The sequence below is a fragment of the Strix aluco genome, chromosome 23, assembly GCF_031877795.1.
Source record: "Strix aluco isolate bStrAlu1 chromosome 23, bStrAlu1.hap1, whole genome shotgun sequence".
Taxonomy (NCBI): Eukaryota; Metazoa; Chordata; class Aves; order Strigiformes; family Strigidae; genus Strix; species Strix aluco.
The window spans coordinates 6302553-6329879 of NC_133953.1; the positions used below are offsets into that span (position 1 = coordinate 6302553).

The 27327-nt window shown below is 42.8% G+C and overlaps 1 protein-coding gene across 5 annotated transcripts in view; it reads left to right on the forward strand.

Moving 5' to 3' along the window:
* Nucleotides 1-27327, forward strand: part of APLP2 (amyloid beta precursor like protein 2) — a 47782-nt gene that overhangs the window by 11755 nt on the left and 8700 nt on the right. For 4 of the 5 annotated variants that reach the window (XM_074849034.1, XM_074849035.1, XM_074849036.1 and 1 more), the window contains exons 2-11: nt 11562-11735; nt 12960-13089; nt 16584-16696; nt 18212-18387; nt 18934-19151; nt 20884-21051; nt 23122-23237; nt 23580-23654; nt 24814-24972; nt 25372-25500. In XM_074849034.1, the coding sequence (XP_074705135.1) occupies nt 11562-11735; nt 12960-13089; nt 16584-16696; nt 18212-18387; nt 18934-19151; nt 20884-21051; nt 23122-23237; nt 23580-23654; nt 24814-24972; nt 25372-25500 (1458 nt within the window). The remainder of the gene's footprint in view (nt 1-11561; nt 11736-12959; nt 13090-16583; nt 16697-18211; nt 18388-18933; nt 19152-20883; nt 21052-23121; nt 23238-23579; nt 23655-24813; nt 24973-25371; nt 25501-27327) is intronic. The other variant, XM_074849038.1, reaches the window with a different exon arrangement.

The window sequence follows — 27327 nt, forward strand, 5'->3', positions numbered from 1 at the left end:
CCTTAGTGGGCCGTGTCTGAAGTCAACTAGTGAAAAATAAAACCACCGCTCCCTGGGGTTTGAACTTTATGCAACATTTTCATCCTTTGACTTTGAGAAAGCTCTATTGAAACTACTCAGCCTATGGCTAGGAAAATGGTGAGTGGCCTATTGCATCAATACACAAATCAATCTACCCTCCAATCACTGTCCTAGTGATGGGTTTTACATGTGAAGTCAGCATTTCCATTGCTGTCCATATCTGCTTGGAGGGTCAAGAAAAGGAAAGCTTGTTTGTGATGGCTGACCATTTATGTCTTTCTCACTCAAGCATGTATCACGTTGGACAAGAGCATCTGAACAGGCAAAAAACTTTTCCGAGAAAAACGTATAAATAGTCACCCTCTTCTCGTGTCTGAAAGACTTTTCCAAACAGGAAAATAAAGAATTGTTTGGAATCCTTGTGTTCGAAATAACACATCTTGAAGTTTTTCTTGACTGTTCCTCCAGCTAGAGAATACTGAGTCTTTAGGGTGGGAAGAAAAATAATTCTGCTGCTAAGGTGGACAGCCTGCACAAAGGGTTTAAAAAAAAAAAAAAAAAAAAAGAAAAATAGTAGTACCTTTCAGAGACCTTAAAGAGGAATTTCCGTTGAAGTGATGGAAGTTCTCAGTGTATGCTGCCTCTTTAAGGCATAACTAGATTGTCTAAATCTGTTCTGGCTGCTCTTTTTCAAAGAGCAATTTCCTTCAGTGTTGCAGAACAGGCAGGTTTTGCTTCCACATTTGTAATAAAGCTTTCAGCTCATGATGGTTTTGTGCTTGGAAACCCTTACTGAAGTGTCACATCTCTTAAAACTCATCAAAGAACTGACCATCAGGTGCATGCAGCTGCAGTGTATGGCTTCTTCCACCAATCTAATGTTTAGTTGAAGTAGAAAAGAAGAAAGCGCTGCTCTCTATCCTCTACCTTGAAAACTTCTAGAAAATGCTTAAGGAACCTCAAGGAAATAGGTTATCAGCATACACAGAGTTCATTCTTCCCACTGAAACCCGGAAGAAATTGCTAACAAGTTGAAATCTCACTTTATCAAAGATAAAAATCCGTCCTCCCATTTTGTTTTATTTCCATGCAATGCTACACGATCTGATACAGCTCAATAGACCGAAGAGCTATAAAACGCAGCATATGAAAATCAGCTGTGTTTGTACAGCATCCAAAGCCAGTTAAATGTTATGCAATGATAGCCCTGAAATATTTGAGGTTCCAGGCTAGCTTCTGTTGAATTAGTTTTACTTTCTGGATCAGCAAAATCAGTACCTAGCCAGCTTTAGTCTGTTCTATAAATTACCACTTAATTTTCTAATAGCATTAAGCAGTTATTCTAAGTAGATATCTGTTGCTTCCCTTAAAGAAACTGTTTAATACATCCATTAGAGTTTCAGTATGCTAGCCGAGCTATGATATGATATGATGCTGTGACTATTAAACCCCAGCTGATAAATTAATGCTTCAGAAATAAAATGCTACTAAATTAGTCAGGATTGCTTTTAAAGAGTAAAAAAATTGCGATCCATTAAGCCATTACTGAGGTCCTTTCTTCACTGGCTGTGACCCCTGCTGCTGACAAAACTTTAGGGGTACTTCAAAAGGCATTTTGTCATTTGACCTCTCTCTTGGGTCAGATTGCTAAATCTAGGTGTTTGAGCTCTAGGGGATAGATAGAAGTCCACCTCTTATTCTCTGCTTTGGAAGAAGGAAGTAAGCTGTGAGATTTGAGCCTAAATTCTGCTCTTGGTACCGGGATCCTTCTGAGGGACGCCTGGCTGTTGGGTGACAAGCTTAAAAATAAGCAAGTAAGGCTTTTGCCATCTGACTCTTGGAAGTAAACAGTAGCCCCAAGCCATCTTCCCGCACTTCAGCCTCTTTGCTTCTGAAGTAAGGTAGTGCTTGTCATTCCTTATCCTGCTCCTGCTTGCTTGTTTTCTTGCTCGCCCAACTCCAGATTGCCAGCGTTAGTGGAAGAAACTGGCAGCCTTTCATCAGTTTTTTATTGCTGTTTACTGGGATCAAAAATAACTGCAGTCAGGAAAATGAACGATCGTTTTTTTGGTGAGAATTTGAGATGGTTTTGCTAAGTTAATTCTCTTGCATCTACTTTTTAGCCATAAGTGGAGGAGCTTTTCCTAACGAGCAGCTAACTGAAAATAAATTTTCTTGGTGCGATACGTTGAAGTTTTCCATTTAAGAAATAAAATATCATTTACTATAGCTGAATAAACTTACAGTATCAGTATGGGAATCTTTCAACAGTGAATACAAAGATTATTTTTTTAAAGCACTGATTTCTGTGCCCCTAGATATTAAAGGTTCTTAAAAGATGATGTTTTATATGCAAGTAGTGATGCAAGGTGCTGCCTGAAAGATGCTCCATAACAAGCCACGAGCAATTCTCAGAATAAATAACAGGAGGAGGTGTGTGGGAAGGTGCGTGGGGAGATGGTTTTGGTTTAAAATCACAATTTGCATTATTTCCTAAATAGATTTAATATGAGCCTAAGTTACCCGTTCTTGGTAATATCTGCTGCCTATTCATAGACCTGTAATTTATAGAATTAACCTGTGCTTTTTACAGAGCTTTAAAAGTTTTAAGCATAAACAGATCCTCAGTTTGGATGCTGAAAACAGCAAGGCAATTCCATGATTTTTTTGGTAACTTGTTAATTTTGGTCTGGATCAGCATCCACTTGGCAAAGCTCAGGGAGTGGCAGCAGAGATGAAAGCAGCCCTGTATTTTAGCTGTGGGTTTCCTATTTCCAAAAGACGGTCGTTAGTATGGTTTGGAAAGCCTGGACTTAAAAACCTCATGGTTTTCTCTTCCAGATTTGAAATTTCATCTGGACTGTTTGGAGGGCAGAATTACCTTTTTTGGGTTTTCTATCAGAAGATTGTGAATTTGGAGGTGGAAAGCGATCAGCATGACCTGCAGAGCTTCAGCAGGGTTAGAGCCTGTTGACTTATTCCTGTATGCTATAGGGAAGTGCATGTGTAGCCTAATTGCAGGGCTTTAAGGTACCAAATGAGTATTTTATCATGTTCCGAAACAATTGGAGTCTGTGCACGTAAACAGCCAATCTGTAATATTGAACAGCACCTACAAAGGGAGGGAGACTTGATCTCGTGAATGGTTGAAACCAAAACCAAACTGCATTGCAAACTGCATTCCTGCTTGTTATCTTCCATTTATCTTGCATTTTTTTCCAGGTATTTTTCTGTGACGCTTCAAATTCTCCATGCTCTGTTAAAATCTGTCCTTCAGTTTCCTGCTTGCTTTTTGGGTCGTTGTGTGTTAGATAAAAACACAATCTGTGCAGCCTTTATCTCCAGTCATTTGAGTGGTTAGATGCATGGTTAGACTGAGTAACCACAGGTTCCTACCGCGGCCTCTCCATTGCAGGCTTTTTTATGCAGCTCCCGGTGAGCATCACAAGCTCTCTAAAACAAATATTTATGCTTTTTAGGGGGAGGTTTTTTCAGTTTATTTTGTTTTGTTCCCCCCCCAGAATGCGCAATCACTTTGAATCAATAGTAGAGGTTTGGGTTTTGCCTGTCTGATATTAATAGATTATTCTCTTGGTTTCCTTTCTGCCAGTTGTGTCCACGAGCAGAGCTAGCGGACAAGTTGTGCATGTATGTGAGTTGTGATGAGTTTTAGTCCAGAAGTTATTTTTGCTTCGAACAAATTGTTTTGAAGTGATGAAAGATTTTTGTAAATATACTTTCCTGTGTATTATGGAATCTCTGTATCCTGGTAACCACAGGGATTATATTCACTAACTCGTGTGTAGCTAAAGTTCCTTAAGATGGAAGGGACTTGTTATCAAACCATGTGGAGAAGTTCCTTACAAAATAACGTATGTCCGTGCTCCTCCGTACGTGTGCTGTTAGTGAAGCCTTTATGCTATGAGCAGTGATAGTTCGTATTAACAGCTCAGTAATGAAAGTTAGATCTGAAAGGAGAGTCAAATGTTTTTCCTACGCGGAGTGAAACACCATTAATCATAGCTGCTCTTCCTGCGTTGTGTTTTGGATCTTCCTCCCAGTTGTCCAGGAAGGCAGAACTGCCCCGTGGCCATTTTCTTCAGTAGATTTGTTAGTGTGCTTGAAAACATTAACTTGCACTAAATTTTGTACGTGCTGGCTAGCTAACAAGACATCTTGAATCTCTGTGGTTCACATGCCCAAATAATTCATGTGGGAAAGCAGTAATTAGTCTTGCTGTGCAAGACAATGATGACACAGATTGGAACGATGAGGGGCTGAGGATTAAACTGGGCTGAGCCCAGTGACGGGTGACCTTAGGCAAGTCACTTGACTTTGCGCCTTAGTTTAGTCCCGTAATAAATAGGTCTACCCTCCATGTGCTGTAATGTGACTTAGAATCGCTCCATAGAAAAAGGTGCTTTAAATAGCAGCGTTGCTGTGTTTTGCTGGAAAGGGGAAGGAAGCGACCATAAGTGCAGCCGTCTGATACTTCGCATGAAAAGTGTTCCCAAGGTCCTTGTGACAAGTGGAAGGCAGCCTGGCTGATTAAGCATATTTGGACCTACCTGTGCGCTGTGTAAGGATTATTAATGGCATACTAGTGCTGTCTACCTCTTCTCTTGCCCTTATATTTTTAGGGTGGCTTTTGTGGTAAACTGTTCCAGACCCAGCCAAGTTTTGGAAGCTGGAGGCCTATTAATTAATCTTTTTTTAAAGGACACTGTTCTGGGTACAGTAACATTTGTTCAGGGAATGTTCCAACTGAGTTGTTCTGAACTTTGTCTCTCTGGGGGTAGAGAAGAGGATGCCAAAGGCAACCATGTTACACAACTAACTTCAGGAAGCCAAGACCACGCTGAATTGTGGCTTTACTGAATCTGATCGCTGCTCCCTGAGAGCAGCAGTGCCCCAGTACTGCCCGCAGTGTTGCATTCCCTATCTGAATGTGGCAGTTCCCCAGTGCAAATGTCTGACAGACAGATTATCTGCCCAGTGACTCATGTAGGCTTGGTTTATGGAGCATGATAAACTAGAGGAGGAGGGGGAAATAATCTGCTACCTCATTAGTACAAATTCCAAGGGCAAAAAGGCCGCCCATGAGTCACAGGTACCTGGAAATCTCCCTTTTTCTCTGTAGAAAGGCAGAAGAAAATGCAAAAGCAGTAAGGAGTGCTTCAGGCTTCAGCAGTGTTTTGGTCTTTGTAATGCTACAGTTGCTGTTGGCACATATGAAAGTACATAGATTATCGTCACTGAACTTCTGAGCGTTGGAGGCTGCATGTTAGCCGTAAACAGCGGCAATCTAAATATAAACTGCACCCAAGCTAGCACTGCAGCTCCTGCATTGGTTTCCAGTTTTTTGCTGGTGCAGAATCCTCTACCACAAAAGTCAATAAAGGACAAGCAGATGAGAACTCCACCCCTTCCAGCAAGTTAAAGTAAGCCAAAGACTGCTTTACTGAGATTTCTGCCATTTAAATTCAAAAGCAAACACAGGCTGGTATTATCAGCTCACACCAGATCTGCCTGCAGACAATAATTCTTCCTGTCTTGGACCCCTGCCCATGTGCATTATTGTAATTATCAGCAATTTAAAAAAAAATAAAGCAATAAAGCTAGGATGAGCTGCTAGTCTGTAGATTTACTGCCTGCTGTGTCAGGCATTCATTAGCCTTCCTGGGTTCAAGCCACCTATCTGCTGAATAAAAGCAGGAAGAGAAGCGAAGGAAAACAAAGCGTGAAACACAATTTGAAGCACGAATTGAAAGCTCTGCTTATGTTTACAAGTTACAAACCCAAGAACAGGAGAATTTTAAGTATTCTGTTCAGAAGTTCTTCTGCATAAAGCCTCTCTGCCAACTTCCCTCACTTTTTAATTGAAGTGTTGGTTTCCTGAACACTAGTTTGCCATAAACCATTAATTCACAGGTGAGATTCACGGCAGTGAGCGTTAGGTTTAAGGGCTGTGTGGCCCGTCGAGACCCGGGAAGGCTCAGCCCTACAACGCCAACCCAGTTGTTCTCCTTCCAAAAGCTTCAGTTTAACGCTTCACATCAGATGGCAGCGGTAGAGTTTGTGACTGCAACACCTCTCCTTGATTTTTGGTGTTATTTTGCCAAGGACTGGCCTCGTTTATGGAAGGAGAAATGCCCGTGAACATCAGCTCTGCAGACAGCAGTAATGCGGGATGTGCAGCTGGGCTTGGAAGCAGTCAAGTCCCTGCACAAATGTGTGTATCAATTTTTCAGCCAAGGAAAGGGTGAAAAGTTAGAATCCTCATGCATTTAAAAGCAGCAGCCATCAAGGGTTATGCTCACAGGAAAGCTGATAAGGTAACAAGGCCCATTTTTGTATGAAAGGAACTGTTAGAATTCTTCAGTGGTCTTGAAAGAGTTCAATTTATATTCTCCATGTCTGTGGATATTACACTGACATAGAGTTGCAGTGCTGACACCCCTGTGTTGTGCTAGAGATAGAATAAGACATGTATTTTTAAAAAAAAAAAATACAGAGAAGCTTCTTTCTTTTTTTTTTTCTTTTTTTCCTTTAATTAAGTAAAAGTGGGAAGCATAATTTATCTGGATAGGGACTGTTCTGAACAGCATGTTCTGAAGTCCCTCAGGTTGCAGTTCATGCGCACTCTGATTTAATAAGCAGTATTACTTTCGAGGGGCTTTGCTTAATTAAAAACAAACAGCGCAAGTAATCTTTCAAAGTACTGCCTGGCATTTTTTGTCGGTGTAGCAGCAAATAGTTGTGGAATACTTGTAACTCTTCTGAGCAGGAAATCTGATCCGACCTGCAGACAATCCTGCAAAAGGCTGTGCATTTTCTTTTGAGGCAGCGAATGCCCTCAGCAGCTATTAATCTGTGTTTACTGGCCTTTTTCAGCAGTTTATAAATTCTAGAGGCTGGAGTTTCAGTTTTAAAGCAACTTAATCTTCCGTGGTTTTATCTGGCCGGGGCTGCCCATGTACTGCTGCAGAGGAAGCCTGATGGAAAGCACAGGCAGTAGGAGTTTTCTTAGCAGGCTCTCGATGCTTCTCAACCCTTGCACCATTTCTGCCCTGCAACCAGGGCCAGCATCTCTTGCCGTGCTTGTGCACCTTGAGGTCCCTTCCAGCCTGTTATTTTATGATTCTGTGATATTCTGGGTTACCTGATCAGATAGGCAAGGTTACGGTAATGTTTGACCTCGCTGTAAGTTCAGCCTGTAGTTAAATTTGACGTTTTGCTGGATACCTTTCTGCAATAAAGAAAAGCTCTCAAGAACTCATTTCTGTGAAATATAATGAACGACAGCTCGTGACAAAAGAGAAGCTCTGATCACCCTTCTGAAGTCCCCAGCAGCATGCCAGAAGGCTTTCCTGAATAGCATTCGATAGGGGAGCTGAAAAAACAGCATGCTCAATAAGCTCTGTGGTGATGAGGTTTAACAGATCCTAGAAATCCAAGGCAAGGAAAATGGGTATATTTTTCATGTTCATGCCTTTTTGAACCTGAACTGCAATGTAATGCATGCGTTTCAGGGGTAGATGTGAAATATTCCTTATTTTACGTACGTTGATAGGAATTCCTGTACATTGTTGTTCCCAGCATTGAAGTAGAGGCACAGCAGCGAGCAGAAACAGTTTAAATTCACAAAAAATCCGCCGTAAAGAACATTGTCGTGCTGTGCCGTGCCCACCATCCCACTAACCTTGCACCCCTCCTTTGAGAAAGGAGGAGAAAGCACTTACTGGAAGAAAAGGCATGACCCTTTTTAGAGCATAGAGCCCAGGCCTCTGGATGGGTGAAGCTCACCCATCAAACCTGTTGTCACAAGTTAAAGAGGCTAGTAGTAAATAAAAGACAGGATACTCGGGCAGAGACACTTCCATCAGAGAAGAAGAAGATTTAGAGGTCTGAATTCCAGTGTTTGGGGACCGTAAATCAGGCACTGCATGACAGGGTGAGGAATTTAACTGACATTAACTGGCCAGAGATTTATGTGTTTATGAAATCAAATACTTCTTTGGTCTTGGAAAGCAAACTGGATTACAGAATTATACCAAAAGGCAGAGTGGAATTTATCATGAAACATCTTGTTAAATGCAAGTGCTGGTGAGGGAAGTAATGGTTTATGTAACAATCTTCTCCCAAATAACATTCATCTTGCTCTCATGTTACGGATATATGTTAACAGGATAATAGCTGCTAAAATGATGTTCACCGAGGACTTACACAACTGGATGAACTCTCTGCCATTACGTGTATGTCGCCCCTCCCGAGCTGTCAGTCTGCTTATTTAAGAGATTGAATAGTTGCTCCCCAGCACTAGAAGAGGCGGCTGCTTCCATTTATGGCTGGGAAATTCCCAAAGAAAAATGCGCTGTCAGTTTGTTCATCCCTCTGCAATGTGGAACGGGTAAAATCTCTGAAGAACTGAGGAGCTTAACTAAGGACTTTATCCCAAGCTTTGTGCTGGTTCACATGTTCCCCAACCCTCCTTTTGCAGAGCAATACTTGAATGTAGACTAGCTAACCTCAGCCTGAGTGATCTGCTTTTCTTTTTGGTATGCTGATAGTAGTTGTGGGGAGCAACAGAAAATGTCCAAAAAAACTCTTGGAGGTGACTTTCTTCGCTAAAGTTGTGGCCGCCACCAGCACAGATGAATTTTGCTGTGCTGTATTCTCTCATTATGGGTAGAATGATATAAAAACGGTAAAAAACTGATGTGTTTGGTGGTTGGAGTGGATTGTCAGTGGTGAAAAATTGAAGCCCATTATTCAAAAATCTTATCTTTCAGGTCATGGGGTTAAAGATTCAACTTGTGTATATCAAAGTTCATTAACTTACTCAACAGTGCAATTCAAGAAAAGATTTCTTCCATTTGATTAAAAGTGATGAAATCAAGCAAGTAATTAGTCTCTTTGTTCCGCTGTGAATTGGGGCTTAGCATGTTCTGGTAGCTACGGCAACAGCACTCGACTGATATGCAAACTATTTGAGCAATCCACGGAGGAGGAATGATACCTTTGCCACAGTGCCGAGGTGTCAGGCTGGAGAGAGGCAAAAATAAACAGGAGCTCGCATCACTATGTAACTAGGGGGTGGTCATGATTTCAGGAGGTTGGTATGTGTTTGAACAGGAGTTTTGCTCATGCAAGAGCCATTATGAATGGATTACTGATGGATCTTCCTGCCTCTGGGATGGAGCCTGCAGCTCTCCTGCTTATGCAGTTACCTTATCTTGCTGCATATGTGTTAAGTTTGCTTTGAAGAAAACAGATTCCCAGCATAGGCAGTGCTAATGATCTCCACACCGTTCATAGCACGCACATTGTATTCTCTTTTGATGCGCTGTATTCTTCTTACAAGGGTTAATGCTTTATGCATCCTTGATCTTGCGTTTCTTTTTGTTGTTTTCAGAGTTCAGCTTGAATCTTGGATGTAGTTGTAGCGTTGTCGTAAAACAAAATTGTGTTGTGGATTGTTTTGTGAACATGTCAAGTCTTGTGCTCTCTGGAAAGTGCTTGTTGGTACCAAGGTGGTGGTTGTTTGTAGAGAGATGAAAGGGCCCTATTAAAAAGTTTGTGTGTGTTTATAGAGTTATGAAGGATCATTCTACATTTGCCTTTTTATTCAGAAACGATACGTCCGGGAGGAAGGCAGTGCAAGAGCCTAGGTTTTGCAGTCTGGTATTAGTTGGCACTTGGTAGAAAGAAGCACATGTTTATTAAATGGTTTGATTTCTGAAGGAACAAAGTTACTGCACCCTGTTATTCAGCCTCAGTGTATTCATCACAAGTCCTCTGACACCTGAAGTACATCTTTTCGTTAGGACAGAGAGTACAACAAATGTACTGTCAAGTTTAGTGTAGGTACATGTGAACTTGGAAGCATTTTGTTACTGGGACACAGATGCTGGTATCTGTTCTATTTATATAGTTCAGTATTTCATGATTTTGTGATCTGTGCTAAAACACGCTCTCATGAGCATCTGTTGGGTGAAGGGGGTTAGAGTAAATAGAAGCCACTTGTATAAGACTGTTTCTCTCAATGTGCAGTTGAATAGTTCTTAAAATTCAAGGTGTAGTTTTTCTGAAGTTAAGGTGTGAATTTATGCATTTGTGTCTCAGGTTGGCCTTATCCCTCAAGCACTAGCCATGTGTTTGGCACTAAACAGTCCTTGATGCCGAGTGCTGAAATGTCTTACCTCCAGGCAGTGTATTTTGTGTGTAAATGGGGAGGGGGAGAAATGAGCTAATTATAATGGAGTTATATTTTTCCTAATATCCAGCAAGTAGGAGCTGCACACAGGGGTTGTCCAGTTGAATTCTTCTCTTTGCTCCGTTATTTGCTTTAAGCATACACATATTGATAGAAGTTGATGGGGATCTGCAGGCAGTAGGGAGTGAACAGTGCCCACAGTAATGTATGCATTTTTGAGTGCGTGAAAAGCTAAATATGAAGGCCGGACTGGTGGCCGAGGGTAGCGCTGCCTGCCAGGAAAAAAGAAATTTAGTGGCAGTGCTGCCCTGAAGCCTCTGTGTATTGCTGTTTCTAATGTGCCTTGTCTGAAGAAGTTGAAATGGATTTCATTCCCCTCAACACCTTAAAGAGCTTTTGATTTAGGAGTTTATCTCTCTCTCTCTTTTTTTTTTTTTTCTCATGCCTTTTTTCTTTTACAAGAGCTAGTAGTTATGTAGGGAGAGGATGTTCAGCTCCCAGCATCCACTCAGTCTTTTCAGGAAAAAAATACTAAGTCTGCAATTTAATTTAATCCCCTTTTTCTTCTTTTGGTCAGCCGGCAAGATTTCAGAAAGGGAACCTGACCTTGTTTTCATTGATCAGTCTGCAGTTTGACCCAAATGTGGGTCTGGGCTGTCGGGTTTTTGTCTGCTGGTGCAGGGTGGGAAGTGCACAGAATACGCATCAGGAACCAGACCCTTACAAACACGAGTGCATTGAAGGGGAGACGACAGGCTTTCAGGAGCTGGTTACAACAGCTATGCTTTTCTGATCCAGCAGAAGTCATCTTTACTTGTATGTTTGGGCAAGAAGCTTAGGGGTTTCTATCCCAAATATTTGAAGATTTTGGGAGAAACACATGGCTTCAAAGTTTGAGCAGGATTCTTGCAGGGGGAAGCAGTTATTTTCTTAGTAGCAACAATACCTGCTTTGTTTGTAACCTCACAGAGGTATTGCTGCCAGAAGTTATTAGAACTAATTAATTATCTTCAAATACCGGTTTAAGTTTTTCAGACATCTGTTTTAGCCTTTGTGGACACAGCCTTGAAGTGTGAATTACTCTTGGTTTTGGTAAGCTGTTGTTGCAATAATAAAAACAGTTTGGAAAAACAGACACCTTGCTGGTGAAAACTTGCTGTGGGCTCACCAGCTTTAAGAAATATCGTTATGAAATAGACTCTACTGATATCCTGGATTAAGTAGGAGCTCTCTGAGAAGATGCCAGAGGATTTCTGGCTCTGAGTTGTTCTGCTTTCAATCAGATAATGCAATCAACGTATTTTGTTTTTGTTTGTCTTCACAGGCGCTCGCAGCCAATGCTGGGACAGGGTTTGCAGTGGCAGAACCTCAAATTGCCATGTTCTGTGGGAAGCTAAATATGCATGTGAATATCCAGACTGGGAAATGGGAACCTGACACTTCGGGGACCAAGAGCTGCTTTGGAAGAAAGGAAGAGATTCTGCAGTACTGCCAAGAGGTGAGTTTTTCTCTGTGATCCTGAATCTTCGCTGTTGCGAAGGAATTGGATTCCAATTTAGCTGGTCAGTAGCAAATTAACCCTGTGGGAGACTAACTTGCTTTTGACTAACTCAGTTCCCTGAACTGTCCTGCTGAGTTACTGCCCAGGAAGAGCAGGGAGCACACTGCAGTGGGATTTAGGAGCTACCTCTGATTTAGATCAGTTTATGCTGCCACAGAAGGTCCTCGGTGTGTATATCAGAGAGGTATTCCTGTCAGTGTTTGCAGGGGTTTCACCAAATGTTCTGCCTCTGGGCTGGTTAACCAGCATCTGCTCCATGTTGTGCAAACTGGAACCTGTCACCTATTGTCATTAGAATGTGGCTGTGTTGTTCTTGGTGACATGTTCCAATCAGCCAGAATATTAGAAAAATATTTTCATCGAAATGTTGACAGTTTTTTTAGATTCTTTGTGCTTCGCTGTAAAAGATGTAATCTTTCAGTGTGCTCCAGATATACTGCAGTGTGTTGGCCTTGATAAGTGTGTTTAATTGCTTCTCTGAGATGACAGGCACATAAAATACTGCAGAGAATGTTTGGGTTTTTTTTTTAAATGGGAAAGTGATAGAATGCACTGTGTCTGGACTGAAAAACTTTAAAAACTGTTTTACGAAGCTGATATAACTGGGGCTACATTTGCTTTCATGTAGTAGAAGCCTAAATATAAGTCAGCGTCTGGACTTGAGAACTTGAGCAGGACGTAGGGATCATATTAATACATCATAAATGTCGCAGGCATCAGGAAACCTGAGGAGGTAGGTGCATATTAGCTCGACACATGACGAGAGAGTCTGAAGATGTTACTAAACCCTGTGATTGCCCTCTTCCAGAGGGTATCATCCTGCACCAGACAGAGTAGAACAAATAAATAGTTCTCCACTACTACGCAAAGCCACACACCTCAGCTTCACGCCGATGAAGGCTCTTACCCCTGACGTGGCTTTCTCCTGCCACAAAGAAGTGATGACACATTCCATCTCCCAAGCCCCGTGTGACGGACACCTGGGGGCTTTTTTATGTCTTCAGCTGTTGTAAGCTTGATCCAGAAGAGAATGTGTGTCCGTGTGCAAATTTGAACTTGGTTTTGGGTAGAGAATCAGCCTCGCTACTTCTGTTGAGGAGCCACTTTGCACGTTCTTTGGCCTTTCTGGAGAGAAACCTCTCTCTGTGTCTCGTTAAACAGATGTATCCAGAGCTTCAGATCACGAACGTTGTGGAAGCCAATCAACCTGTCAGCATCGACAGCTGGTGCAAGAGGGGGAAGAAGCAGTGCAAGGACCACACTCACATTGTCGTGCCCTACAAGTGCCTGGGTGAGTGCGTGGTGTGATGTGTTGGTGCGTTCTTGTGGTTTCTTACAGAGAGAGCAACTGAGTTTCTAAGGCTTCTCTCATACCAGGTTTCATTTCCGCATCCAACTTGCACTTGAACGTTTTGTTTCCACAAGATGGAACTCTGCCTTTCTCGAGCAGATCGACAGCTTGATAACAGCTGTGGTGGAATAATGGTGCCTGGCGTGAAAAAGAAATCCCCATTCTCTCTGCAACTGCCATAAAAACCTGAAGGCTATTGTATTTGAGTATCACAAAGACATTGGGATTTAATACTCTGATCCTATTTTTGTGGAGCTTTAATATTTTGTTGCCTTGGAGACTTAAATGCTCAGTGTGCTCAGACTTCCTGCTTTGGTCTTGGCAAGAGATCTCTATTCTATTTCAATGACTATATTTAAACTTTGCTGTTTCAAAGAGGCCCTGCTTCTTGCAGCTGTATCCCATGTCCCCACTTTGAAGTGTGAAAGAGTGTGAGAGAAACTGTGATGGATTTCATGGTGCTTTCCAGAATCTATCCGCCCACTTGAATCAGGCAACGTGTTTAGCTTGTTTACCTTGTGACTTTTGACCTGCGCGTTGTGCCTGATGCTGTGCTGCACTGCATGTGTTCTTAGTGCTAAGCTTAGTCTCAGCTGGCTGAATCTCTTTGCAGTTATCCACTAGAAAAGACTTGTTTTGAAAGAAGTCCTGTGAGATCCTGGAAAATCTTGATTGCGGGGAGCATTCGGTGGGAACGAGTTTTCATAATTTGCAGCGGTGTCTGAGGTTAGCCTGTGTTTTGACATAGGAGAACACCAGCAAATCTGCAGAACTCTATGGGTGCTGTTCTGTATGTAACACCTCCTGCTAGACGATCATAAAGCACTTCACAAAAAAATGAAATTTGCTGTGGATACATCCTGGGAGAAAGATGCATCTTTTTGTAGATGTGGAAGTGTAGGTTTGAGAAGCAACCAGCCCCAGCTGATTATACTGAGAACTTCTCTTGGAAATAAGGATGAAAGCATGATCTCTGGATTTATACAGAGTCATCTCTTTTTAGAAATAATCCTCCCCCAGGCCTGTTCTCCAGATGAAAAATAAACTGATTTTAGTGACAGTGCCATAAAATTTGATAAGCATTAAAGTATCTGTTAAAGTTTTTAATTAGCATCTTTCACAGTGTTCCTGACTTGCACAGCCCAGCCTGCAAAGCAGCTTTGGGTTTCAGATCTGAGTTGCAATCAGTAGTCCATATGAGTATGAAATATTCTCGTTGTCTTTATCAGTCCACAAATTGCTTGTTGTAAATGGATGATGTGTTTCTCTGGGGTGCCTATGACTTTTTGTTTATAGTCGAACCTGTGGGGTTTTTTTGTTCCTATTCGTGCTTCTGTCTTCCTTGGTAAGTTAATGCACAGGCTATCTTGAGGTAGGATCTTGCTGTCATACCATGTTTAACCTTCTCCTGCCTCCCCCCACCAATGCAAGGTCTTTTGTATTTCAAAGGTGGAGAGGGGAGGAGAGGAGAACCCATTAGCACTCTCACTGAACTGTAGAATAAAGGTAACAATAGGATGATGGGAGCAGGGCTGAGCCTGGCGAGGTGCGAAAAGACAAACTGCTGACAGTTCTGGCTAGGCTGTTAGGTGGCATGGAAACACCTCTTAGGCCTGCTCTGATCTGAAAAAAAGAGGGGATTTTTCTTTTCTGATAGCAGTGGCCACGAGTGGGGAAGGTGCCCATTAATTTGTAGGCTGTAAGGGTTTTCCAGTTCCTGGGTGAATTGAGAGAACCTTGCACTGTCTTACCCGAAGGTGCTAAGATTCAGTGTTTTTCAGAATAGCTGTTTAATTGCTGGGTTTTGTTACTGATTACTGTATTGGATCAGTTTGAGTCTTCTGCCTTCAAGCCCCAGAATCAGTCTCTTGATTTTAACACTTGGTCAGTTTTAGCTTTCTTATACTTTTTAACAAACCTCTCCTGAGAGCGAAGGAGGAATATTAACTCAAAATTGTGACTGGCCTGTTTTGAGAGGAGAAAATGGGGAAAATAGCATTTCTCTGTTGTGTCTTTTAGTTGAAAATTTAACTCATTTAAAAGGATTTATGAATGCTAGTTGATTTCATTATCTTGCAGTTGTCATCAGATAATCTGTCCCTAAACTCTACTTGACTTGTGTATAGCGCACCGGAGAAGTGTCCATGAGCCTTGGGTATCAGTACTAAGGGGCTGCAAAAAAAATTAGTCATGCAAAATATTAGAATTTATTTTGAAATCGTAATGTTGAAGGTTGTTTGGACAACTGGTCCCTGGAGACCATGAGAAAAGGCCTTCGACTTAAAAGAACTTTTCTCTGATTTTAACAAAGGATTCCTAAAGCTGCTAGTCAGGTGTGGGAGGTATGTTGCTTTGAAACACTCGAGCTGAAGGTCTTTGTCTGTTTTTTTCAGATTATCTAGATATCTCCTTATTTTAAAATTACTGGATGTGGCATTTAAATCTGTAGGAAAGGAAGAAAAATCTCAACGTTGAGGAAATTTCACCTTTCAGATTCCAGTGGCAGTGCTTATTAGGACTTCTGGGCTAAGAACAGAAAGTAATGTTTGTGTAGTTCTGATACTTATTTGATGTGTTGTTGGTGCCAAAGTGAGTTGTGGTGGAAATTCAGGCTAAATAGCTTTTAAGTCCAGCTAATACAGAGTTTGTAGAGCAGACTTGATTATGTCTCTCCCTCCCACCTTCCTCAAAAGCAAAAGTCTGGTTTTAAGGTTGTGCCAAAATTTCATCATGCTGGTGAGGTTGTAGTTATCTAAATGTTGGAATGCGGTGTTTTTGCTGACTCTGTTTCTACTCTGTTTTTTTGGGTTGTATAGTTTTTATTTTTCCAGCCCTCTGTGTTTTGGTTAGGACTGTCCGAGTCAGGGAATGTGCTGCAGTTGATCCTAAATTAAACCATCTGGAAACAAAACAAAACAAAAACAAACAAGACTTGCTCAGATACCCAGATACTGAAAACATAGATAACACTCGTGGCATATAAAAATTTCCAGGCTGTTAGAGCACCAGACATCATGAACTAGCTTTGGTAGGATGCAGCTCATTTAGAAATGGGTGATTAAGTGGTTTGAAAACTTCCGTGTGCAGATGCAATCTTTCCAAAGATTCCTGTGAAATCTCTTCAGTTAGTCTTGTCCGTTCCATGAACAACTATTTATTAACTTGCACTGTAAACTTTGCCTTCGCTGCGGCCTTAGGGTTCACATAATGTTTCAGCAATCAGCCCCTACTTCTGTTTTCACCTTGGAGTCTCTGAGGGTCTGTTTTTCTGTGAATCTGCAGAGGTAGCTGTTGATCTGGCCTGTCTCTGCTAAGAATGTACCAAACCTTTAAGGCACTTGCAACGAACTATACTTTGGGGGAGTTCTGATACTGGCTTTGTTGTCTGTTGGGAGTTGGACACGTGTGAACAGTGGATGTTTCTTGTTTTTCAGTGGGTGAGTTTGTAAGCGATGTCCTGCTGGTTCCAGAGAAGTGCCGGTTCTTCCACAAGGAGCGGATGGATGTGTGTAAAAGCCATCAGCATTGGCACACTGTGGCAAAAGAGGTAATGGAGCTGCTGAGGCAGGAATATTTATTCTGGATTTGTCCATTTGGGTGCTTGTAGTACTGAAGCATAACAGCGTTTATCTCTGGGGTCTGTTATTCCCGTGTCGTGGTCTATGGACTGAGGTGGAGAGCAATGAAAAACTCAACTTAAAAGTACTCAAGTGTCTTAAAAAAACCTGTGTAGCTAGCTGAGTTATTCTTCACTCATGAAAAGTTGTCCTGAGTAGCTTGCCCAAGATGATACTCAGGACAGAGCTAGGAATTGAAATCAAGTCTCTAGGATATTGCTTTAACAATGGCCCATCCTTCTTTCCAGGGTAGAGAGCTACAGTGATCATAAGATGTTTCCTATTTTTCTCACACATTTTGTGTTAATGTACCTGCTGCTGCCAGGGATTTGGTTAGGAGTGCTTGCTTGGGGACAATCTATGAGTTTCGTTGTGACTGATTAGTGGAGGTTTTACAGAAGAGATGGATTAGTTTCTCAGAATGAATCTAGCCCATGGGTTTTCCTGTGGTTTTTTTAATCTGCATAGCAAAAATGTTGCAAATTCTCTGCACACCCTTTTGAACTGGGGGTAATAAAAACAAAATCATGACAAAATGTACATGTTTTCCATTTTGTGGAAACAGCAACACAAGTTGTGATGGTGCTAGTAAAGATGAGGTTCAGGATGCACCAATTAAACTTCCTATTTCTTTGAAAACCCAGGAGCCAGAACCCATCTAAATAAAGCTGTGCTAGAGAAAATTTGCCTTTTAATTGAGGATAAACTTGTTAATGTCTAGCAAACTTAAAAATCCCTTGCTTTCAGCATATTTGGAGAACTTTTCCAGAAATAGTTGGCTCATTTTACATCCGTGCTGTAACAAAGCAAAGCACAAAAGGGTTCTGATGCACATAATAAAGCCTTTCTTACTTCATTCTTTTCTGGGGTGCCACAAAGCCACGTATTGCCTTAGCTTAAGAGAAGTGTATAGACATAATGTCTAATCGCAGTTTGCATTTGGCTTTTTCTTGATTTATCTGATTGATTTTCATCTACAGCATGTTAAAATAATCTCGACACAAAGTCCATTTAAGCGATTATTCACTTACTCCAATATAAAGTTTAATAGACAAAGTTTAATGAAGTGACCAGCCCAGAAGAGCAAACAACAGTTCTGTTTCTTTCAAATGCTTTCTCCCTTGAGTTGGCACCAAATGTCTAGTTATTTTTTCTGAACTTTGCTGCTGACAAATCAGCAGTTGTTAGGGGCTGTGAGGCATTTGATACCTTAACACCAGGAAGCACTGCATGGTTCTTGAGTCTGGGACTTTTCTGGGGATTTTGCTTAAGCTACAAGTTTCAAACCCATTTTCCTTTGATGTTGAGACTTAGGTTATATGTCGCTGTTGTCTTTTGCTGTAAAATTTAGACCCTTGGCCACATTCTTGGGATCGATGGTAAGTCTAGCTTTGGATAAAGCAAGAGCATGGTGCTAAACTGACGTGAATGGGCTCCTCTTTCAGGCCTGTCTGACAGAAGGGATGATCCTGCACAGTTACGGCATGCTGCTGCCCTGCGGAGTAGACCAGTTCCATGGAACAGAATATGTATGTTGTCCTCAGACAAAGGTTGTGGATGAGGCTCTGTCCAAAGAGGAAGAGGATGAAGACGAGGATGAAGACTACGACGTTTATAAAAGGTAGGCTTCTTACTGGCATAGATGTTAACAGCTCTGTATGTGAAGTTGCTGTTTGTGAATATTTCATGCAGTGACTCCCTTGTGGTGGGGACTGAGAGGAGAATTTCTGTGCTTTTGAATTTCCCAGAGGAGTGTCCTGAGCCTGAAAAAGCCTCTCAGAAGGACAAATGACTTTGCAGTGCTCCTGTAGCTGGAGGAGCTAAACAGCTCCCCTCCCTTCATCCTTAGTCAGTCAGAAAGACTGTGATTGCTCCAGTAGGTCCCTCCCCCAGTGGTGGACTTTCACTTACTGAAAAGAAGCTGATGGGAGAATGCAAGGCAGCCCCTTCTAAGCCAGAGGCACAGAGGAGCTCTGCCTGCAATAGGAGGTGTCTCTGTAATGAGGGAGGTCCCGTTGCTGCAGTTGATCAATAGTTGGTACATTTATTTTTCATCTCTTGTCATCTGTTCTAGAAACACTAGAGAATCATTATTCTGGTACATCAAAGGTTGACTGCAAAGTGGTTAGCCTTAACTTTACCCCCTAACTGAACTGTATCCCTTCAGTGAGTTCCCTACAGAGGCAGGTGTAGAAGACTTCACAGGAACAGCTGTGGAGGAAGATGAGGATGAAGAAGATGAAGGGGAAGAGGAGGAGGACGTGGTGGAAGACCGTGATTACTATTATGATAGCTACAAAGTTGACGATTACAATGAAGAGACCCCCACAGAGCCTAGCAACGAGAAGGCTGTTTCTGAAAAAGAAGTCAGCAGCGATATGAAATGTAAGACACATTCTAGCCCACAGGCCTCTTGCTTCCTTGAGAGTATTCTTGTTGGCTGTCGGTTGGTGATGGGTTTTTGATCAAGTCAATAAATGCCACTTGGAAGTTTTATTTGCCAGATAAGTTGGCAAACAGAGGAAAGCTGATGATGCTTATGTTTCAAGTGTTGAAATTAACTCTCTGGAGCATTTGCCATATGTTTCCAGATAAACAGCAGTTCTGCTGGCAGAAAGCCCAGTGTTTGGCACATTGAACGAGCACCTTCGTGAAGGTGCAGTGTGGAGTCAGAAAACCATACCCGCGTGGGCTAATTTTGAAAAACCTTAAAGGCTTTTGGGGTGCACTAAGAATTTAAAATCGTAGTTTGGGGTGATTACCTTGCTTTTGGTGTTTTATACCAGTTTACGAAAAGGAAGCTAGAAGTGATGGGCTGTGCTCTGCAGAGGTGGCATAAAGGTGCCATCTGGCCACTTAAGGGTGAGGAAGATACATAGCGCTGCCTTAACAGCCTTTGCATAAACCCTTCTCTTTCCTGAAACAAAGTCAGCCAACGCAATTGGCCCACTTTTATTATATGGGTAATATATACTTACTGCAGTAGTAATAAGACTGTGCTTGCGGTAGCTTTCGTTAAGTGCTAGGTGCCATTGCAGAGGGCATCTGCTGATTGTGTGGTGCCTCAGCGTTATATGAGGTCCTATACTTTGCATGTGGAAGTGTCTGCAGAGGAAGGAGGAGGGGAGAGGGACTGAAATTCAATTAGCTACAGATCACTGAATCATTGCCAGCAGTTCTTGCATCTTTTTGGTAAAATGCCAGCATGCTGCAGATAATTTTACTTGCTGAAACAAGGCTTAGCTCATATATGTACAGGACTGTTACAGATCTGCAGGTGTTGAAACAGAATTGGAACAATATGATTGGGGTGTCTGTTTTGGGGGGTACACAGTCTGGTTTTTCCCTGTAGTACCGTGAACAGTTGCTAACTCACAGACTGTATCTGTTCTCTTGCCTCAAAATAACCCAGCTGCTTATATTGCCCGCTTATTGTGAAGCAGTCCACGTGCCATGGCTACCTGGAGTTTCAGTGTTTAGTGTGTAGATGTTTCAAAACTTAAAAACCTAGCAGCTGTGATTGCCATGGCATTCACGTTCTTTTTTGCTTAGCCTGCCTTTTCACTTCCTCTTATATCTCACCTTTAAGATGTGAAGTGTCTATCCAGGCAGAGTGCAGCGGAACAGGACATCTTGGAATGCTTTAAGCAGCCCTAATGGGTTTTCTTTCCATCGTGTTGGTTTTATACAGTGGAGGCTCTACCACTGGGACACCCGAGGCATAGTGCTGTGGCATCAGCAAAATAGATCCTTGGTGTTTCAGCCTCTAGCTAAGGAGAAATCACTTTCACAGATGAGAGCTCCATATTGAGACAACTGCTGCTGCTACGTGTTCGCCCCAAAGCACCACGTGCAGGCGCTTCCCCAAATAGCGCTGGCAAGCCTTGCGATGGATGCTTTTGCGATGTTAAAAATCTCCCCCCCCCCCCCCCCCCCCCAAAAAAAAAACCAAAAAAAACCAACTGACAAAAGCCCTTTGGTCAGTGAAGTAGCGATGCTGAGGTCAGTGCTGGTGCCCCAAAAGAAGGTGTGACCTAGAGCCACTGCTGCGTTGTGTAAGTCGCTCGGCAAGGCCTGTGCTCCTCACTAGCTCATGTTCTAACCCGTCTCCACACAGCTGTCTGCTCCCAGGAGGCGATGACAGGGCCCTGCCGGGCTGTGATGCCTCGTTGGTACTTCGACTCTAACAAGAGAAAATGCGTTCGCTTTATATATGGAGGCTGCGGAGGCAACAGGAACAATTTTGAGTCAGAGGAGTATTGTATGGCTGTGTGTAAAAAGATGAGTAAGTCCTGCCTCCCACTGGCCCTTTTGCAGCTAGCCACTGTCTGTCTGGCGTTTGGTGTCTCCTCCTCCTTGCCTAGGTCAAGAGAGGATACGTCTGTAGCTCATCCTTTTGGTTCTGGTGTCTGCAGCAGTTCTGTCTGTCCTTTTGCAGCAGTCTCCTCTTGTCTCCGCTTCTCTAGGTCTTTAGGGTGAACTTTCCTGGGGAAAGCGGCTCTCGGCGTATGCTGTCTGTGCTCACCGTTGCCTTGCAGCTCTTGCTAAGGGCTTAGTTGTCATCTTCCAGATCTACAGCAGGGACCAGGGGCTGTCTCTAACCTCTTGTGAAAACACATAGCTTGCTTGTTCGCGTAATTGGCTTTTTTTCCAAATATGTGGAAGGAAGCACTCGCTTTCCCCAGTCGTGTTACTGTGCATATGTTTCACCAGTCGGTCCTGAAAACCAGGCTGCTACTCGCTGTTCTCCTGGTAGTAGGTGTTTTCTTGCTATTGTATTTTGGGAAAATATCAGAGTAGTAGTATAGAATTCAGATTCCCACCTTCACTTTGGTTTGAAATACGAATCTTAACTCAATCCCTGCATTTCTGAGAGCCTGAAATTTTTGGCACCAGTTTCACCTGGCTTTTATGTCAGATGATAAAACTACCGAAAACATTTTAACCTCCTTATTAATCTTATTGTTGAACTCCAGCACTTCCACTTCAGCTACCATTAAAGCCTTTTGAAAGGCTTTTTGTGTTATCTGGGGCTTGGCAGTCTGACTATACAGCCGTAATCCTGTTTACAAAATGGGCTTCATGCAAGTGCTTTAGATTGGGCTGATCTAACTGAAGTGGTGAAATAAAAGATGCGGATGTCAGGAGCTTTTTGTACAAAAGTTTGTCCTGTTACAGAGGGATTTGGGGCTGGAAAGAGAGTTCTCTGTGTCCAAGCCTGGTTCAGAAATGCCATGAGCAGGCCCAGAATACAGTACTGATGTGACGTTGTCCCTTGCACGCAGCGATAATGCCTGTGTTGTATGTTGCCATTATTTCATGCCGTAATCCTTTCCCCTTCTTCACTCCTCCTTCCCTAGTTACAGTAAAGGTTCGTGGATTCAGGTGCATGCTAAACTCTAATCCTGTATCCATGCCAAAGTGCCAGGTAAATTTTTTTCTGAAGCATGCTCTTTTTCAATGACGTGTTGGAGGTTTTTTCCACCCAAATAACTAATGGGATTGAAAGGTTGCCTTAACTTTCCCTTTCTGCCCTCCCTCTGCTGAAGGGCAACAACGGAGCGCATCGTGTTTGGCATAGATCCTTTCAGAAAGGGTTCTGGGATGTGTAGTTTTTAAAACTGTAGCACAGAAACTTGATTCAGTGTCTCCTGAGCTGCAGTATATGGAGTACAGAGCCCCTGTTGTGGATTTTGCAGATGCTTGCAATTGCCAGTTCTGAAGTTCTGTTTCTCCCCTTGTCGAATTTGAGTGTCTTAAAGATACAAATGTCCAGTTTATTGGACAAGTCAATTTGTCACACTGAGCCTCCTTCTGTTGCTGTCTTGTCTAATATCATTGCCTGTTAGTCCTGCATGATGCATCCGGTAGGGAAGGTAGGTTTGAAGTGTAAAATACTGGGTAGTGTTTTGTGCAGATTTATTGTCAAGCTCCCTAATCATATTAATGATGTCTGGAGCCAGCTTGTCAGCGAACAGCTAATGCACAAAATGTCATTTAAACTATCCAAAGCCAATGTGAAAGGGAAGAGAAAACAAGTTCTTTATTCTGCAATCCAAGTCATTCTGTTGCTGGAGCTGAATAATGCTCATCTCAGAACTAATGAGAAGACCGAACAGGTGCTGGTTGCCGCAGTGCATTACTGTGTTGTTGGGATGATGTAACTAACTGATGTTGTGCAGTAAATTGGCAGCGTAAAGATACCAAAATGGACTCCTGGTAGGTGGCGGTTCAGTAAACTCAGTCTGCCAGATTGTTAATTATGCAGGTGCGGAGATTCCTCTCCCTACCTGTCCTTTGCAACCAGGATCACAGGTTTGCGAACCTCCGCTTATCCTTACTTTTCTCTTTGCAGTGCCAACTGATGATGTGGATGTCTATTTTGAAACCCCAGCTGATGACAACGAGCACGCCCGCTTCCAGAAGGCGAAGGAGCAGCTGGAGGTCAGACACCACAACCGCATGGACCGGGTGAGCTTCAGTCATTTGTGCTGTGCCCGTGTTTTTCTGGACAAATTGATGATGAACTGACTTCCTTTCCAGTCGCCAACCTTCTGCGTGTCTCTTGCAACGTGACCACACTGTGGCAGTTAGATTTTAATTTCTTCAGATGCTGGGAGAGAGGAATCACTGGAGATGTTTGGCTTGCTGCTCATTTGGCTTACGTGCTAGGTTTAAACCCCACAGCAGCTCTTTTGTGCCTTCAAAACCTAGCTGGGCTGTGCAAAGAGCCGCCTGTGAAGGCAAATTAGCTCACAAAGATCAGATGTAAATTTGTGTCTTGTTGATGTGTTCTGTCCTTTCCTTGTCCAGGTGAAAAAGGAATGGGAGGAAGCAGAACACCAAGCTGTAAATCTCCCCAAGGCAGAAAGGCAGACCCTCATTCAGGTAAGAGTTGAAGGACCTGAAGTTACCTGTGTTTGGCCTTCGTCTTCTCCATAAACTAAGTGAGAGATTGTAATATTCAAAGCCAAAAGACGACTGAGATGGAAGAACAGCTTTCCTGTTCTGTCAACAGCTGCTTTTTAGAGGAGATTTGATTCAGTCGCGTGCTTTGTTCTTAAAGCTGGAGATGATCCGATACTGTGCCAGGTCCTTTCCTAGACCCCGTAGAAGGGAGCTGCCTCACCCCTCAAGCGTAGCAGCAGCAGAGCCAAATTGTAACTTCAGACCTTTGGCCTGTTTTGCACTAACCAGCTGCCTCACAGCCCAGTTCAGATTGGCCCCGACTCTCTGGACGCACATTTCCTGTTCAGGCAGACTTAGTGAAAACCACTTAGACAGCACATAAAGCTGGTTTGCTGCCAAAATGCCAATCTTCTGCCTTATGAGGAGAGTTCAGTTAGACTGTGAAGTTAATCAGGGATATTCTCCGTATGGGATTGTTAGGGGCAGACTCTTCTGGCAATGACAACTATATGAAGCTAATATACAACTAAGTGACTGACTCCAGCTTTTAAACCCATTTTATCCTGGAACACAGTTTTCTCTCTACATTTTTTAACGTAAGCCACTTTAAGTCGAAAAGACTTTTCCATCATCTCTGTTGAAACATAACAACGCTTAATGGACTTTGCTGGCTCGTTTGGAGATGTGGGTTATGACCTTTCTAATAGAATATAAAGAGATTTGATCTGAAGGCACACTGATGAAAAATCCCCTATGCGATACCTCTGTAAACTTACAAATTCAATGTCTCTAGGCTGAAAGGATCTACCCTACTTCCATATTGCAGGGTTGAGGGAAAGAGTTAATACTGTGCCATTCGTTCAGTACAGTCTGGATCTCCTATCTTCAACATGATCTTAATTTGCAAGGTCATGTGCCCTCTTCAGACCTTTGAAGGAGGTTTGGAAGGCAGATTGTCACTATTGAATTTGCAAAGATGAAATCTTCATCCACGTTTCTCAGTGCCCTTCTCTCCTCCTCTGAATGCCTGGGACGTGCAGTGTGACTGTCTCCATTTGTCCTAAGGAGTTATGTCAGTGAGAATAGGTGACTCTGATACATACAGCGCATTTCATGCAGGTTCCTTTCTTTCTTCTAGCACTTCCAGGCAATGGTGAAATCGCTGGAGAAAGAGGCAGCAAGTGAGAAGCAGCAGCTTGTGGAAACTCACCTGGCTCGTGTGGAAGCCATGTTGAACGATCGCCGTCGGATTGCTCTGGAGAACTACCTGGCTGCCCTGCAGGCTGACCCGCCACGGGTGAGTGTCTTTGTAACAAATTTTGACAACAGGGTAGCGCTGGGTAGGGTGGAAGGTGGGAATGGCTTGGTGAGAAGACTGCCTGTGACTTGTCGGGCAGAAACCAGGAAGAGATTCCCAGTAAAGCTTTCTCCATCATGGCAGTTTGTGCTGCGGACTTAGCAGTGGGTCTCCTAATTGACTCACTTTACTTTCTGCCTGGTTAAAAAACCCTCAGCTTTGTTTAGTGTTCATAAGACATAGTGTTCCGAGTCAGACAGACTTAATTTAAAAAGAAAATATCCAGGTGATTGATCTGTCCAGTAGCAAAGCAGACTCACATCTGAAGTGCTGCATTTCAGCTGAGAATTTTATTTGAATCAAATGGATTTGAGCTCTTCCCCTCCTCAAATCCTGCAGCCCCACCGCATCCTGCAAGCTCTGAAGCGCTATGTTCGTGCTGAGAACAAGGACCGTCTGCACACCATCCGCCATTACCAGCACGTCCTGGCAGTCGACCCAGAAAAGGCTGCACAGATGAAATCTCAGGTAGGAGAATGTTTCTATCAAGGGAGGCATTGTTATCTGGCCCTGGCTGTCAGAGACTCTAGAAGCCATGCGTCGAGTCCTCATGCTGATTTTCTGGGTACTGTAGTAACTTCTCGTACTTGTGCAGAGATCTCCCGTTCCGTGTGCATGTGGCCTGTCACCAGATACACTGTCTGTACGATTCTCCTTGGTCCATGACTTGTTATTAAATATTGGAACTCTGGTTTGAATTATGAATTATTGTTGGTCACAATAACAAGTCTAGGGGTTTAGACCTAGTTCGGTATCATTTTTGTGTTTCCTTTTGTCAAGCACCCATGAAATTATTTGCTGGGGACTTGGTCAGACTTCCTCACTTCTTCCAAGACCTCGTGTCTGTGTTCATTTCAGTAGGCTTGTTCTTCACGATGCCTGTGGTTTGGGTTTGTGGGAATTCTTTTGTGCAGAGCTACTGCCTTGTTTCTGAAGTGTAATACATAACCCTTGCCAAGAACTTGATCATTGTTGTTAACGTTATGAGAAAGCCTGTTTTGATAAGTCGTTTTTGTGCCGTTGCAATATATTTTACTCCTGAACAGCCAGAAAGCCCTTTTCCTTTTGCTGGGTACTGTATGTGAATAGGCTGCTTGAAGCAGATGACGAACCTGGCCGTTGTACTTGTAAGAGTAGTTGTAGATATTCCACAAATCTTTAGAATTATATCCTGATACTTGTTTTTACAACCCACTTTTAAAATGGTGAAAGATGTACTGAAAGATTCCAATTAAGAATGGCCTGTTAACACTGAAAGGTCTGTTCATAAGGGTACGTCCTTTCACAGCTTCAGAGAACTGACTGTCCAGTTGCAGCTGTAGGAGGATAATCTGTGTTTTACCAGCCCCAGTTTACTGGGAAAAAATTGCTTTATTACTTGGCTGTAGAACCAGCAGATGGAAATATCATGGTTTAAGAGTAAGGCAGGGACTGGAGTCTCTTTGTCACCTCTGGTGAGGTGTAGTGAGGTGTAGCACAGCATTGCAGGGATTTTCTAGAAGCGAACCTCACGCTTGGAGGTGCCTGGTCCCACAGGTTTCGTGTTGTTTCTGGGTGCTAGTGGTGGCTCTTGGGTTGTCTGCCGCTGCTTCTATGATTCCTCTTAAGCTGCGCATCCTCAGAAAGAGATTGTGGTATTTACAAGCTGATGGTTGGCTTGCAGTGCGGAATATGCGATGGCGTTTTCAGAGACAGCTTAGCATTATCAAGCACTGTCCACCCTGACCCTTTGTTCTGATGCTGCCAAAGCCCAAGAGGGAGTTCGTGAATCGTATTCTTACGCTAAAACCTAAACAGTCCTTAATTCATTCTGAAGGCTGCAGTGTCAACAAATCGACATGCGAGGGATGTGGGTGGTACAGTTCAATTTCCATTCGCTTTACTTTTCAGATGCACTTTAAGCTCCTCAATCGATTCCCTTGATTGACAAGATGCCACATGTAAAATTAAATTGCTTTCATCCTTGCTCTTAAAGGTCGCGTACATGTCAGACTGTAAAACGGATCCGCGCAGCTCCTTAGCTTTTTTTAAACATTTGGCCGTCCATGTAAACGTTTTTTTTCTGGGTCTGTGTGATCCCTGATTACGCAGCACCCTCTTCAGGTCAGGCTTGACTTCACCAGTGAATTTAATACGCTGGGGAAGAGTGATTTGAGGTTGCGTGGAGATTTATTTCTCAAAGGAAGGGAGAACGCTGTTGCCAGCGAGTGGGTGTAGTGCATGTAAGACAAATGTAATGCCACCGTTGGTCTGAAAGGCACCTTTATTCTGAAACCAAAGTTGATAAATAATATT